We start from the raw sequence: 17,387 nt of genomic DNA on the forward strand, positions 1-17,387 counted from the left end.
TTTGTGATCCAGCCCTAGATGCTCAGTGGATCCTCCAAAATGTTTCAGGGAACACATCAGGAAAGACCATTTAGATATAGCCCATAGCCAGTTGAAAGTCTTTATTCCAGTTGGCTGGGAGTGCACTCAGATATTGAGGGCCCAGTTGTACTGCCAAACGTTAGCGCAAGGGGTTTTTAAAGGCAAAAACCACGTCCTGTATCTCATTTGGCAGCTACCAGTGGATGTTTTGCACAAACAAGTAGTTTAACAGAAGCTAAGATAAGCAGTTAGCTGGAGAGGAAGGTTCTGGACAAGTAGGCAGTTTAACAGAAGCTGGGGTGTCTTGACCTCCATTTTCTAGAATAATTTCAGTAATTTTCCACAGGGATTCTCCATCAAGGAGATTAAATATGAAGTGGCCTCAGCAAGAATACAAGATAGAGCAGCCTCTGCCCTCCTGTGTTCCCCTATCACAATAGCAGTGGTCTGTATTGTTTGAGGTGCCTGCCAAAACACTCTTCACAGCTCACAGTGAGGAACTAGCCTGTTATTGGCACAGAAGTTTTTAATAACCCATATATTTCTGGGAACAACATTACCCACCCATGCAGAATACCTTCATTCAACATCTTTTTAAATAAAATGTTACTTTTGAATTAGTTTACAAATTAATGGGTTTCAAAAAGGCTTTTGTTTTTTTTTTTGTTTTTTTTTTTTTTTTTTGGTTTCTCGAGACAGGGTTTCTTTGTGTAGTTTTGGTGCCTGTCCTGGATCTCGCTCTGTAGGCCAGGCTGGCCTCGAACTCACATAGATCCACCTGCCTCTGGCTCCCGAGTGCTGGGATTAAAGATGTGCGCCACCACTGCTGGCTTCAATAAGGCTTTTAATACATCCTTAGTTCTGGATCCCCTGCCCTCTACCCCACCCCTTGCCCTCAACACCCATTTCCGTGCCTTTATCTCCACGTAAGCCTTTCCATTCTTCCACTCTCAATATTCCCTCCTCACTACTTCCTTCTCCCATTCCTCACACCCTATTTTCCTTTCCATGTAGTGGCTTTTGACCTGGATACTCAACTGAAATTTTACTTTGTTTCAATTAGGTAATAATTTTTATAGTGTACTTAACCAGCCTCCGTACTCTTTGCTCCTGCCTCCCCAACTCTGGTCAGGTACTGAATTTTACTATATTTTCTTTATAGCTCTTATAATCATCTTTTTGTTGTATTATTAATGAATTTATATTCTTGAGTTTTCTTCCAGTCTCTCTAATTAATTGTGTTTTCTTCACAAAAGTACAACCTTGGAACTATTTGCTTAATACCTATTAGATACTCAGTAAATCTTCAGATAAATCCAGGTGTATGCCTTTAATCCTAGCACTCTGGAGGCAGAGGTAGGTGTATCTCTGAATTTGAGGCCATCCTGGTCTACATAGTTAGTTCCAGGTTAGCTAGACCTACAAAATGAAACCCTGTCTCAAAAAAAAAAAAAAAAAAGGCAAAATGAGATTTCACTCAAATCAGTGAATGAACAGTTCAGCTGTGATTCAAATAGTAAAGCTCAAGATATTCATTTGCCATACTTTACAAATTCTAATGCTGTTCTCAACACTGATAGTTCTCAAGACATCTAGTCTCCTGATCCACCCTAATTCTTCCTGTACTTACCTCTGCAGTGCATTACTTTGAAGTTCAATTACTATCTAAAAACTGAAGGTCTTACCAATCTTACTATGTTCTACTTCTACTTAAAACCATTCTTTTACTGCCTTAGTATTTATTTACCTTGACATACAGAACTGTATTCTTAGCATGATACCTAGTATCTCAGTTAGTGTTCTGTTGCTGTGAAAAGACATCATGACCACGGCAACTCTTAGGAAGGAAACATTTCATTGGAGCTTGCTCACAGGTTCAGAAGTTTAGTTCTTTATCACAGGCAGACATGATGCTGGAGAAGTAGCTATGATTTGTACAACTAGATCAGCAGGCAGCAGGAAAAGAGAGAGCTACTGGGCCTGACTTGGACTTCTGAAAACCTCCAAAGCCTATCTCCAGTGCCACACTACTTCAGCAAAGCAACACCTACTTGAACAAGGCCACACCTTCTAAAATAGTGCCACTCCCTGGTGACTAAACATTCCAATCTGTGAGCCTGTGGAGACTATTCTTATTCAATATGATACATTCTACTCCCTGACCACCATAGGCTTGTGTCCATATGATAATGCAAAAATCCATTCAGTCCAACTCCAAAAGTTCCCATATTTTTAACAGTTTCAATGCTGTTTAAAATTTCAAAAGTCAAATTTTCTTCTGAGACTCAAGACAATCTCTGAATTGTAACCTCCATAAAATCAAAATCAAAAATCATCTTGCACCCTTCCAACGTATAACCTACAGTGGCACAGGATACCAATCCAGATGGGCAAAAAGGAACATAGTGAGGAAATACTGAACCAAAGCAAGACAGAAAACCAACGGGACAATCTCCAAATTGTGCATCTCCATGTCTGATGTCAGATCCTTTCAGCTTTGTTGACTGCAATATACTTCTCTCTTTTGAGCTGTTAGCCGATTTCCTTGGCAGGTATCCTATGACTCTGACATCTCCAACATCTGAGAATCTCACTTTCACAGCTTCACACAGTGGCCTCCCTGGGCCTCTATGCAAGGGACTCCTAGGACACATCCTTGGCCTCAGCAGCTTTCCTCAGCTGCAGATGGAGATTCCACAACCCACTTTTGTATCTGACTCTAAAGCCACAACCACGTGGCTGAAGCTGCCAAGTTCCTTTGCTTCCTAGGACTGTAATGTGTCCCCTTGTTCAAATACATTTTTACCAGCTTTCTGCTTTCTGTAACACCAAGTGCTCAGCAAGTGCCTATCCACAGAACTTTAAAATCCTTGAAAATATATCACATGATCCAGGTATATGAATTCAAGCTTGAATTAGAAAATGCATTTATTAATTAGGACCTATTTAAAATTTGTCCAGATATTTATTAATTTGTTACTTTGTGTAAAATTATGAATAAATAAGTAGTTTGATATCTTTCATGGTATGTATGAATGTAAAATTTGATCATTAGTTTGTCATAGGTTTAAAGATGCAATCATTTTATTTCTGGTTATTGTCAGGTTTAGCAAGGCATTTCTATTTATAATTATAAAGTATAAAAGAGTAAATACAAGTTAGCATGGGTTGAGAATTTTTGTAAACTCTTTTTTATTGTTGATGTTTTTTCTGAGACAGGGTTTCTCTGTGTAGCCCTGCTTGTCCTGGAACTGACTCTGTAGACCAGGCTGGCCTTGAACTCACAGAGTTGCACCTGCCTCTGCCTTCTCAGTTCTGGGATTAAAAGCAGGTGCCACCACTAACAGGATTTTTGTAAACTGTTTTAAAACAGCGATTCTTGGGGCTGGAGAGATGGCTCAGAGGTTAAGAGTACCGACTGCTCTTCCAGTAGGTCCTGAGTTCAATTCCCAGCACCCACATGGTGGCTCACAACCATCTGTAATGAGATCTGGCACCCTCTTCTTGTATAGATAATACATAAATTAATTAATTAAAAAAACAGCTATTCCGTAGAAAGCACATTTTAAAATAATGTGTACTTTTCTGAATCTTTTTGTGAAATTTTGAAGGGTTTGTAAATTTTTTAACCAAATATGAAATTTTCAATGAATTTCTTTCATAGTGATAGATGATTTGTATCACTCACAATATTTTTGAAAACCTTTATCTTGGATTTTTTTATCTGAATTTTGAAACTTCAGGTTTGAAATGTTTTTATGTTGTAGAATATTTTAAGGTGTGTTAATTTTGTTTATGTTGCATTTGTTTAACTCTGTGAAGCTGTATTACTGTTCATGTCTAAAACACCTGATGGTCTAATAAAGAGCTAAATGGCAAATAGCATGGCAGGAGAGAGATAGGTGGGGCTGGCAGGCAGAGAGAATATATAGGAGAAAACTGGGAGGAGAGATCAAGGAGCCAGAGAAGGAGGAGGACTTAGGGACCAGCTACACTGCAAGCCATGAAGTAAGAGTAAGATTTATAGAAGTAAGAGAACGGAAAAAGCCCAGAGGCTTAAAAGTAGATATGATTAAGTTAAGGAAAGCTGGCTAGAAATAAGCCAAGCTAAGGCAAGATATTTATAACCAAGAATAAGCTTCTGTGTGTGAATTTATTTGGGAGCTGGATGGCAGGCCCCCAAAAGAGTGTGAAGAAAAACAACCAACAAAATTAAATGAGATTAGTTACCGTTGTTAATAAATGGCATTCATACCCTACAAATAGTTTCCTGTTGAATTTTTCAGACATTAACAAAGAAGATATTAACTCCCTAAAGTACTGCAGTTAATGGATGTCTTTGCATTTTAAGAGGTTTTGCACACACAATATTAATATACTCTTAAGCAAGAAAAAACTTTTCTTAAGACCAAAATGTTAGTCATCCAGAGTTTAACCAAAATCTTCACTCATATTTTCCTAAGATAGTAGTTATAGCTGTTGACTGATATATCAGTCTTGACTACACAGTGAGACCCTTTTTTTATGTCTTGAAATGAAAAGTTGTATGATTATCTTTGGTCTTAATACTATTTTCCAAATCTAATGAAATAATTTCTAATACTGTTTGACAACATGTCTACTTCTTAGGCAGCTCTTTTCTAAGTCTGTTTTGTTACTTTATCTTTTGCCTACTAAGATTTTTATAATTATCTACATTATAGCATTTTGAGGCAACAACTCTTTCTGGGGACAATGGTTTTAAAGGCTAGATGGTTTGTAGGCCCTTACAGTAAATAGTAGAAGCTTGCTGTTATCATGGCAAGTAGCCCGTAGTGTTGGCATAGCTCAATGCTAAGTTCCATTTCTACTACTAAAATAGACTGTAACTTGATGTTCTTTGTTAATTATTAGTGAAATTAATTTTTTTCTACAGTAAGACATAGTTATGTCCAACATGGTAGAAGATTATTATTTTGGAAAATTGCATGGATCATGTATGTTATCTAGAAAACATTTTAGAGTCTGCATTTCTGTTAATCACTCACCCAGAGACCCTTCCCAATAGTCTGGTAGAATTCTGTTGGTCAAGATTCATTATGTAGTCAGTTTGCACACAGTGCAGTTCACAGAAGGTGACTGTTTCCAGGTGACAGGCTTCTGACCCACCACCTCAGCAGATACTTTCCACAACTATTCCATCCACATGAAAATCCAGCACCACATTTGCTACCCAGCACTCGTACATTTTCTGAATTCTTTGTTTTCTTCTCCTTTTCTTAGTTTTAATTTTGTGAACATGTTTGAGTGTGTATGGTGTATTTGTGTGCACATGGGTCTGTTCCTGTAAGCAAGAGATCAACACCATGTGGCCTATTCTATTTTTTTCCTCTTTTATTTTTGAGACAATATCTCTTCACTGAACTTGGATCTTGTTGTTTATGCTGTTTCTGTAGGTCTGCCTCTATCCCCCTAAACTGGGGTTGCAGACATTGCCCATGTTAGGCTTTTATGTAAGTGCTGGGATCTGAACTCAGATATTTATGATTGTTTGACTAAGCACTGTACCAACTGAAACCATCTCCCTAGTCTCTCTTCTCTACTGTTTAAAATATGTGATACTCAGGGTATCATGAAGACTTCACAAACCTTTACTAACATATCCTGATGGCATGTGGGACCTCTCTTCTCTGGTACAAGATGATCTGGCTTAGGAGGTTGCCCAAGAAAATATTTTCTTTTTAAAATGGTTTTCATTACATAAAATAATAATAATTTTAACATAGAGAACTAAATTGGACCATTATTTGATCTCTATTCTGTAGATAAATTAACAATAATAAAGTATAAACTCATTCAGCAATTTCTTATATTTACCTAATGGTCAGTTCTCACATTTTTGCATAAATCATCAGTCTATGGAGGCTGATACTAGGTTTAATTTTGGAAATGTTGTAGTACTCTTAGTGGCTACAATGTTAATAGATAAAAATTGACTTTTTTTACAATTTAACTATTGTACATCACCATATGGCTATTTTTTAATAGTTTGTAGTAATATACTTTCTGAGGATATTAAATTTATTAAAAACAATTACTTTTTGCTAGTATTTTTAAAAGATACAAATTTTCAGATCTCTACTAGACCTCCTAGTTTTTTTCTTATCTTGGTTTGCATCAAACCTCCACCCCCATACACTACTACAATCATCAAATGCAGTAGCACTTCTCTCACAGGTCTGAGCCTGTCTTCACTGTAAAGTGTTTTCAGTATTCATACTTAGCATGATGTGATACTTTCAAATTCAGTGCTTTCAGATGTAAACTAAAGGCACATTGGAGTAACTACACTTATTTATAGTGTTTTTCTGGCTGTTTACAACTTAACCTAGTTTAAAATTTCTGATTCTCTCTTCTTGAAGCAGACAGATGTTTGTGCATAAAAACCCCCACAGAAATTTATTGTAAAACTTCACTTAGCATGATTTCAACAGTTCATGAATCAAACCAATAAATGTCATTATCTCAACATGAGTATAGTTAAAGCTAACAGAATATCTTGAGTCTACTCACCCCCATTTTGAAATCTAAGTTATATTACTATTGGCATAATAACTTAGATACATATATGTTAGAAATTACTATTTGAAAATACTTCATTTAAGCCAACACAAATTAAAAGCATATTTTTTTCTTCAAATGAGCCAAACTAATTTTTAAAAAATTTCCCTTTGTTAAAAATAGACTCTTTTGTCACATGATATATCTGGGTTATGGTTCCCTCCTTTTACTATTCCTAGTTTCTCCCTCCCTCCCTCCCATCCGGATCCATTTTCTTTCTGTCTCTCATTAGGGGGAAAAACAAACAGACGTAGGGATAATGATAAATTTAACAAAATAAAATGTGACATAAAACAACTATCACATTGGATTTGTTCAAGACAAACAGAAGGAAAAGAATCCCAGGAGCAGACACACATATCAGAGACCCACTCATTCACACACTCAGAAATGCAAACACTAAACTGGAAGCCATAATATATATGCAAAGGATCTGATGCAGACATATGCAGGACCAGTACTTCCTCAGTCTCTGTGAATTCATATGATTTTTTGATCATGTTGATTTAGAGAGTTTTGTGTTCTTGGTGTCCTCCATCTCTTCCTCAGAGGCTCTTCTACCTTCTCTTCTGAGAGATTTCCTGAGTCCTAAGGAGAGGGATTTGATGGAGACATCCCATTTAGGGCAGAGTGTTCCAAGGTCTCTCACTCTCTGCCTAATGTCTGGCTGTGGGTCTTTGTATTTGTTCTGATCTGTTGCAGAAGGAAGCTTCTCTGATGACGGCTGAGAAAGGCACTGATCTATGAGCTTAGCAAAATGTTATTAGGAGTCATTTTATTTTTTTGTAGACCAGTAGTGTTTGGTTTTACCATAGGTCCCTGGTTTTTGGTCACCTAAGCAGTGTATTGTGTGAGTTTCATCTCATGGAGTAGGCCTTAAGTCAAATCAGATATTAGTTGGTTGCTTCCCAAGCTTTGTGCCATGATTATATCTTGTAGGCAGGATTCCATTGTCAACCAGAGGGTTTCTGGCTGAGTTGTTGCTTACATTTCTCTTTTGGTATTCTATAGAGTATCTTCCTATACCAAAAGTGCTAGAACATAGAGGTGAAAGCTCTGTGTAGGCACCAGCTCGACTTGGCATGTTCAGTTGAATTGTGTAGCTGTTGTCTTCAGCAATATAGCCTTGCTCTCAGTTTGTGGAGAACAACCCATTGCCTTGGCTTGTTTGGAGTTTCCCGTGACACCTCTAAGCCAACAACTCAGTTAGGTGTAACCCAATCCCAGCACTGGACGTTTCATTTGGTGACAAGAGATGGGCCAAACTGTTTTAATTTTATGAACTCATTTTACAAAGGTGCTTACCAATTAATAAAAATACAGTAGTATGTATTTGTAGCCACAGGAACTGGTCTATTGCACCTATAGATATAAACTATTATAGTTTGTAAATTATTATATATCATAACATTGAATGTGTATACTGTATAGTTGTGTGTAATTTGTACACATACTTAAATTATATAAGCTGAATTAAAATACTTAGATTACTTTGTACACTGGGTTTTGAAATATCTTTAAAATGAGAATTGTATTCTAAAAATTGTCTATATTGTTAGTTAAAATACTTTTCAAGCAAGGAAATTTATTATCCTAAAAACACAATTCAGTGTTCGTCATATATGAACACTTTCTGTAAGTTTAATAGTGTGTGTGTGTGTGTGTGTGTGTGTATCTGTCTATCTATCGGTGTGAATGCAAATCTGTACATTTTTGTTTCACTTAGTGCTACTTATCTGACAACTTGTTTCTCAAATTAGAATAAGAACTGAAAACATCATATTAAACTCTCTTGCACCCTCTGTTGTTATTTTGGGAGAACACTACACATAGGTTCCAAGATTTTTATTGTCATTACACTTATTTCTTTTCCTTTTAAAATTAGTGCTTACTCTACTACAATTAAAGGCAAATTAGAATCAGCCTTATAGTACATTTGTTTGGAGTTTTCTTAGTCTGTAGCTGTGCTATTAGCATGTTCCAGTTTAAATGGAGGATGAGCTTTCTGTTGTCTGTGATTTCTCCTCCAAATAAAAATTCCTACAGGACATAACATACTGCATGTACAATTTTCTAGAATTACAAACTCTATGTCTTTTGTTTTGTTTTGTAAACCTTTCAAAAGTCAGGTCTCCTCCAATATAAGAATCTAAAAACATGTATACTAAAACTAAGAATCTATAACTATAAGGAACAGATGTTTTCATAAACATTTGCTATAATTATTCAACTATAGGATTGAAAGAATAAAGCAGTTTTTCCCACTTCAAAACTTCATTGCCTTTTCCTCATATAACAAACTCTGAAATCTTTTCACAAATATCGCTAGTGAAATAGTTCAACCCTGTATTTTATATGTTTTTGAGAAGGAAAAACTGCTTTTTGTTTTCCTAATACATTCTTTTGCATCTTGAAAATTATAGTTAATAGGGCATTTTCAAGGGTGACAATTACAAACTATAGAAAACCTTTGCCACATTTTATGATAAAACATGGCTATTAAAAAAAAAAAAAAAAAAAAAAAAAAAAGCCAGACATGGTGTTGTAAGCTTTTTAACCCAGCAGAGGAGGGTTAGCCAGTACCAGGCCAGCCAGAGTTCTATAGAGAGACACTTAGAATCGGGACCCATGAGTCAGCTTTTTGGAGCCTAGTGCCTATGGTGGGGATACTTTGCACAGCCTTGGTGCAGGGAGGAGGAACTTGGACCTGCCTCAGCTGAATATTCCAGGCTCTGCTGACTCCCCATGGGAGACCTTGCTTTGGAGGAAGTGGGAATGGAGGTGGGGTTACTGGGGAAGGTTGGGGGCAGTGGAAGGGGGAAGGAGAGGAGAATCTGTGGTTGGTATGTAAAATGAATAGAAAAATCTCTTAATAATAATAATAATAGAAAACAAAACAAACAAAAGCCCCACAACTTCTTTTTTGAATGAGTTTTTTTATATTTGATCTTAAAAATCCAGCTTAAATGAACAAGAATTCTGTAGGTAATATTTTGTATATTTAAATAATCATAATCAGCCAGGCAGTGGTGGCGCACACCTTTAATCCCAGCACTCGGGAGGCAGAGGCAGGCGGATCTCTGTGAGTTCAAGGCCAGCCTGGAGTATAGAGTGAGTTCCAGGAAAGGCGCAAAGCTACACAGAGAAACCCTGTCTCGAAAAGTCAAAATAAAATAAAATAAAATAAAACAAAATAAAAATCATAATCTTTATTTGTAAGGAGAAAGAAGACTCTGATTTTCAATGTATCTTATACTTGTTCTGTACTGATTTTATAATGCCATACAAGAAGTGTCTGCATACTGTTGAAGAGCATGTGTTACAGAAAATTTTTGTTTAATGAACTGAGATACTGTTTCTTCTATCTTTTCAATTTATGTAGATACTATTAATTTATAACAGAAATAAAATGTTCTTTGTGTATTCAAAGAATTAGCATACACACAGCTATAGTATTTTTAAACATTGAAGTTTTGAATGTTTTTAAGTGTCTTCGTTTTTGAATGCTGAAATCTATTTTAAGTTTTAAACAAAGAACAAAAACAGCCAAGTGATCGGAAACACCCTGGAAGGATACTTTGAAAAAAGAATCACATTGAAAGCCTCAGCATGACAACTGAGTCTATTTCTGAAAATTTGAAAGTGCTGGACATACTTGCAAAGTCTTCAGTAGAATTCATATTTCCATGAGACACAGCACAAGGCTGTCATACAAATTACATTCCAGTTTTCAGTAGCCATTTAATGAGTGACATAATTATGGAATCAAAGTACCTAGTGTTATATACAATAATTTAAATTGCCAGGCAGTGGTGGCACACACCTTTAATCCCAGCACTCAGGAGGCAGAGCCAGGCAGATCTCTGTGAGTTCAAGGCCAGCCTGGGCTACAGAGTGAGTTCCAGGAAAGGCGCAAAGCTACACACAGAAACCCTGTCTCAGAAAAAAAAAAATTAAATTAATCTCATTTTTAAACTGAATTCTTTACAATTACTATTTGATGTGACCAGGTCTACTGTGATAGTCTAGTAAAACCTAAAATATTTCATTATAAATCAAAATTACAAGTCATAATTGAACAAATGATTAAATTTTTAAGCTTTTAAATGTAAAATGATTTTGAAAGTTACATTGTAGGGATTAGAAGTGCAAAATTTAATTACATACTGTTCATAATTTGTTTTGAGGAAGAAATGATTTATTTAATAGTGTACTGCTTCATAAAAACTGTATTTTAAAATATATATTTAATGAAATAAACTCAAATTTCTAACTAGAAGAATTTTTTTATGCTGGGGTATTGCTAAGCTTTTAAAATATTTTTAAAATTTTATTTTCTTGTACATTATCTACGCCCATACATATTGATTCATTCTAAATTTGATTTCACCAATATTGTGTTTTAAGTGAAAAAAAATGTTATTACAGAAAACATGTTTATTGCTATGAAGAGATACCATGACCATGGCAACTCTTAGAAACCATTTAACTGAGGCTTGCTTAAGGTTTCAGAGGTTCCATCCATTGTCATCATGGCAGGGAGCATGGTGGTGTGCAGGCAGACATGGTGCTGGGAAGGAGCTGAGAGTTCTACATTGCAGGCAACAGAAGACAGACTGTGATGCTGGGTGGTATCTTGTGCATAGGAGAACTCCAAGCCCACCTTCACAGTGACACACTTCCTCCAATAAGTCCATATTCCCTCATAGTGCCTCTCCTTTTGGGGCCATTTTCTTTCAAACCATCACAAAACACTAATGTCTTTTGGTGAAATTTTGTTACATGTTTTATATTTCCCTCTTGTCTGTGTTTCTTTTACCTGTCTACTTAGGAGAGTCCTGGATAGTGTAGAAGATTTTAGCTTTGTTCTCTGCATTTTGGCTGTACTAGTGGCAAGAAAGGGCAATCTAGTCTCTAACAAAAGATTGCCTTTGTTCATAAATATTAGCATGTAATTTAATGGTTTATAAGCTTCCATATTTCTGTGAGTCATAGAAAATAATTGCATCATACTTTACTTTTCCTGTTAGCAATTATGTTGGCAGTGCTTCTACCTAAATTAGGAGTTTGGTATTGGTTTGTATATTGACATCCACATGAACTTTTACCTAAAAGGCTCAGAGTACAAAAGACAATTGGGAGATAGAAAAGAAATAATGTATGTGTGTTATTTTGAAATTTTTTAGCTGCCAATACATAGAGTTGTCACACAGTGCTTTTTAACTGAAATATTCACTTTTACAATTTCTGTTATTTCATCATATTTATTTCTCTGTCTAGGAGATCCAAGTCAAAATGGAAAAAGAACTAATTCTACCATAGACTCTGAAGGAACCTTTAATTCATACACGTAAGTGATAATTACATGCACATACAGTTTTACAAGGTATCATAGAAAACACAACTTTTATGGAATTGGAGTCTTAGAATAGGAAGAACTTATAGCCATGTCTTTATCACATGTATAAAGACAGGACAGTGTGCTCTCTGGCAGCCTGCCATCTTAAGAAATAACAAAAATGTAGCATCCTAAGTGAAGTACATATTTTGTCTTTTTGTCTCATTAATGGTTTCATCCTGACTTAGATTTTGGTTAAGTAAATGTTTATGAATTTTGTGCTTTATTGCATGAAAACCAAAGAAAAAAATTAAATATTTCCAATAATATTTGAAAGTTTGTATAATGAACCAAAATGTTTAAATTCTGTTTTTTTTTAAATAGGAAAACCCCTGCAAATTCAGTACTAGTATTTTTAAGCATATAAGTAGCAATCAGATAAATAAATTCTTTAATTGAGATATGTTGTCCTGATGATGAATTAGTAGTTCTAATAGTGTATACCAACACTTTGAGACATGCACATGAACACTGAACACTTGGCAACTCATTGCATTCTGCGCTTTCTTTGTGTATGTATTCCATTTCATCATTGGAGCTGCATCATTTATGTCTCCAGATTACAGGCATGTTGTTAGCTTTTACTCTAGGGCCCTGGATGTAGGAGGCACTTTTAGGGATATTGTGAATAATACCATTATTACAATCATCTTTCAAATTCCTGAAGTGAAATGGTAATTTAAATATTTGACATCCTTATTGTATAGTAGTTGGAGTTTGTATAAGTTATCATTTGGTCATTTGTCACTGATAGTACAAAAGGCTAGTGTTCCCCTGATACTGTAGAGGGCTTGTACTTCTTTCTTCTCATACTTTCATTGTACCTATGTTACCTTTAAAGGATGTGGTTCTCCTAAGCCTCCTTTTAGTCTAAAAGTATAATGTGAAGTTTGAAATGTGACATAGTAAATAATAGACAAATCCCCTATTTGAACATGTCATGACTGATCAAAATAACCAACAAAGGTGAATATAAAAGTAATTATCTATAACTTGGCATGTACCTGAGGAGTATTGATATGTATGGAATCTATGGTTATGATATAATGTTTTTAAAGTACAAGTGCAATAACAACAAATGGAAAATGATATTACAATGGAAAGTCATTTCCTTATCTGTGTACATTTTGTTGATAAATTTTATAATTATATTCATATTTTAACTAATTACAGTAAAAGATATTTTAATATGAAGACAGTATTGTGTTATAGTTTATTCTGTCCTTAACTAGTTCAGAGATTAAAATATCTCATTATTGAGTGATAATTTTGTTTTGAAAATGAGCTATTATTGCAACTTACTGCACAGTGAATACTTTTGTTAACTAAATATTTTTAATTAATGCCTGTCATTTTTATAATATTAGGGTATTTATTTATTGTAATTTAAAAGTGCAAGAAAAAAGATGAAGTAGTATAGTATGTGAAAGTGGGTTTTTGATGTCGGCAGGCCAATGCTGCTATTAAATGGTATTACAGTATTTAAGTATGAAATTAGGATTTCTTTTGACCCTGTAGGCAATAGCTCTTATAATGTAATTAGCTTATTTTGAATTTGACATTTAGGTTAAATGTAGAATTCACCAAAATACAGCTCTAGAGTATATTTCAATATTGATTTTTACTGACTAAAGAACTCTTGCAGAATCACATTGCAGTAGCAGCAGAATGTTCAGTACAATTTACTTTTGAACATGTGAATTCTTTTTGTTATCATTCTAGGTCTTTTAATCTAACTTGAAATAGGTCACCAGAAAAATGTTTAGCTTCAGGCTTTCAAAACAATGTTTTGTGTAACAAATTTACCTTTATGTTATCTAAACTACCTCAAACATAGGTTTGTTGTTGTATTTTTTGTTTGTTTTGTTTGCATTTTGTTGTTTGTTTTTGAGACAGAGTCTCTTCCATAGTCCTGGCTGGCCTTGAACACACAGAGACCTGCCTTACTCTACCTCCTTAGTGCTGGCATTAAAGGCATGCACCACACCTGGCTAGAAATTTTCAACTTTATAGATAAGATACTTGATACCTTAGACCTCCTCAGGAGAGACCAAGCATTCTCATGTTGTTATCTTGGATGAGTACATCTGTAACAGGACTATGGAATTTCTAACATGCCTCTTTCCCACAAGTTTTTAAAGGACTGAGAAAAAGTATATGAATGAAATCTTCTTGAAGATCTGAGTGCAAAGCAGGGGAATTATTATTTCTGATCACCCATCTTGGCTAGTAACATATTTGCCTTAGTTTTCAGCATTGGCACCTCTTCCATTTTGTAGTGTCAGTCTTGTATTGGGCACCTTAACCTGTTGGATATTTGTTTTTGTTTTTTATTCTTCTGGCATTTCTCATATATTACATCCTAATGGCAGTTTCCCCTCTATCCACTCCTTCCCATTCTAACCCCACCACCTTCTCTCTCCCCCAGATCCACTGCTCCTCTATTTCTCCTCAGAAAAGAGCAGTCTTCCCAGGGATATCAACCAAACACAGCATAACAAATTACAATCAAATAGGCACAGTCCCTCATATAAAGGCTGAACGAGACCACCCAGTAGGAGGAGAAGGGGTCCGAGGCAGCCCCTGCTCCTACTGTTAGGAGTCCTGCATTAACACTAAGCTAAACAACCACAGCATGTATGCAGAGGTCCTAGCTCAGACCCCTATACAGTCCATATTTGTCTATTCAGTATCTGTGAGCTTCTATGAGCCCTGCTTAGTTGATTTTGTGGGCAGTGATCCTCCCCTACTTCCATAGAATTCTCTGAGCTCTGGCTAATGTTTGGCTATGGCTCTCCGTATCTGTTCCCATCACTTGATGGATGAAGCCTCTCTAATGACAATTGGGCTAGGCACCAATCTATGAGTATAGCAGACTATCTATCATTAGGAATCATTTCATTGACATTTTTTTTTGTTAGTCTGCTGTGGGATGTCTTTCTGTATGCTGTGAATATATGTTGCTCCCATTGTCTAATAAATAAAGTTGTTTTGGCCTAAGGCAAGTAGCTTAGAGGCAAGTGGGAAATCCAAGCAGAGAGACAGGAAGAAGAAAGGCAGAGAGAGATGCAAGCCAGCTGCCCAAGGAGCAAGATATAATGGGACCCAGGTAAAGCCACAGAACACATGGCGAAACATAGATTAGTAGAAATGGGTTAATTTAAGATGAAAGAGCTAGTTAGCAAGAAGCCTGACCCATAGGCCATACAGTTTGTAAACAATATTAAGACTCAGAATGATTATTTTATAAGTGACTGCTGAACCGTGGGGCCGTCTGGGACCAGAGAAACCTTCGGCACCAGCCCTGTTTGAATCTATCCTAGTTCTCTGGGCTATCCAGGCTCTGGTCCCTGGCTATCTAGTCATTGACTCCCTCTTGTTGCATTGGCCCCAAATTGGACTAGTCATTGGTTGGCCACTCCTACAATTTCTGTGCCACCATTACCCCAGCCCATCTTTCAGGCAGGACAGATTGTATTTTGAAGGTTTTATGGCTGGGTTGGTGTCCAGGTCTTTGCTAGAGTCAGACTAGTAGATTCCAGGTGGTTTCCACATCACTCCTCCCCCAATGCCTCCCAATTACAATCATCTCTTCCATTACTCTCTCCCTCCACTCCCTCCAACTCCCCACCTAATCCCTACTATTCTCATCCCTATCGGCCTCCAGTCCACCCACAAAATCTTTTTTATTTCTCCTTCCTGGGAAGATCCATGCTTCCCCCCTGGACTCTCCTTGTTATTTAGTGTCTCTGGGTCTGTGGGTTTTAGCATGGCTATGCTTTACTTAACAACTGTCTTGAGGCTAGCACATCCTAGACAAGCACTCCAAACTAAGCTATATCTCCAGCACACAAGATCTCATTATATGACCTAAGCTGACCTTGAACTTCTTCAAGTTCCAATGTAGTAAAATTCCAGGCCTGAAACAGCAGGCCTGGTTATAATCTCCCTTTTTGTTCTTGTATTATTGTAATGTTATATTAACAAGTTTTAGGAGTTCATAGTTTGTTGTGTTTGTTGGTTACTTTAACAAATATCTAAATATTGAATATGGGATGAAATAATGATTGTAAATGCATTGATGACTTTGGACAAGCCTTATACTGTGTGTGTACACTTTAAAGTGAGGATAATAAGATGTAGTTGATATGAAAAATGTCAAGCGGTAAATGCTGAATATTAATTGCTTTTATTGTTCCAACAAACGTCACTGTCATCATCTTCAAGCTTTTGGTATTGGTTGTAAAATGAAAAAAAATAGCCTCTTTTTCTATTTCTTTCTTTCTTTTTTTTTTTTTTTTTTTTTTTTTTTTTGTCTAATTTGAGCCTAGGTCTATCGATGTAATCCTGGCTGTCTTGGAACTCTCTATGTAGGCCAGGCTGACCTTGAACTCTGAACTGCCTGCTCCCTCCTGAGTCTGGGATTAAAGGCTTGTACCACCATTCCCAAATTAAAGGAATCTTGAAGCTCCATCTCTGAGACACATTGTTCCCATTACCTTTGTGTAACAAATTCTACAGCCTGGTGGGGGTGATACATACCTTTAATCAGAAGTCAGAGGCAAGTGGATCTATGTGATTTTGAGGTCAGCCTGGTCTACATAGTGAGTTCAAGGACAGCCAGAACTACACAGAGAAACCCTGTCTCAAAAAACAAAACAACAAAACAAAACAAAATCTACAACTGTTAAAGGTGAGGGGAAGTTGTTGAACTATTTAAAAAAAACAGGTTGATATCTGGAACTTGAACAAGTAAGTTCTGAAATATAAAAATCAGGGGACTCTAAGTGTAGCTTTGTGAGCTTAATGCTTATATAGACTTTAAAAAAAAAATAGCCAAGTTTTATTTGGCATTTGTATCTTCATGTCATTTTTCTTCATTGATTCAAATAGAGCATACTTGTAATTAACTCTCAGAGCACCAGAAAGATTATTACACAATGCCTTGTTTTAGAGGTTTTGGTTAAAATTTGATTGTATATCTCCTAACCATTTAAAATGGAAAATTTCTAAAAACTGAGAAGATACCATTGATTTTATTGATCATATTTTATAGTTTTTAAAGAACAATGTTAATGTCTTCTGTCAGACATTGATCTTTATTTCTAATGTAACCATCAAACAGAATCTTGCAGAGGCTGAGAAAGGACAGTTTATAAGTCTGGAGAAGATGCCTAACTGGCTCTGTAGCAGGTGGCCACCTTGTAGAAGGGCAGCTGACCTTGCCAAAAGAAGCAAGCCTGTTGCCAACACATGAATACACACTGTTACATTAGTTTGTGTAGCTGCAGTAACAGCTGCTTGCATGATTTTAATTATTTTGTTAGATGATATAATAGTGACCTATGAAATAAATAGAAGGTGAACA

The 17,387-nt window shown here is 36.0% G+C and overlaps 1 protein-coding gene across 18 annotated transcripts in view; it reads left to right on the forward strand.

The window, feature by feature from the left end:
• Positions 1-17,387, forward strand: part of Tbc1d5 (TBC1 domain family member 5) — a 451,848-nt gene that overhangs the window by 215,814 nt on the left and 218,647 nt on the right. For all 18 annotated transcript variants that reach the window (XM_037199956.1, XM_037199955.1, XM_037199959.1 and 15 more), the window contains one exon: positions 11,902-11,971. In XM_037199956.1, the coding sequence (XP_037055851.1) occupies positions 11,902-11,971 (70 nt within the window). The remainder of the gene's footprint in view (positions 1-11,901; positions 11,972-17,387) is intronic.

The sequence above is a fragment of the Peromyscus leucopus genome, chromosome 16_21, assembly GCF_004664715.2.
Source record: "Peromyscus leucopus breed LL Stock chromosome 16_21, UCI_PerLeu_2.1, whole genome shotgun sequence".
In the NCBI taxonomy this organism is placed as follows: Eukaryota; Metazoa; Chordata; class Mammalia; order Rodentia; family Cricetidae; genus Peromyscus; species Peromyscus leucopus.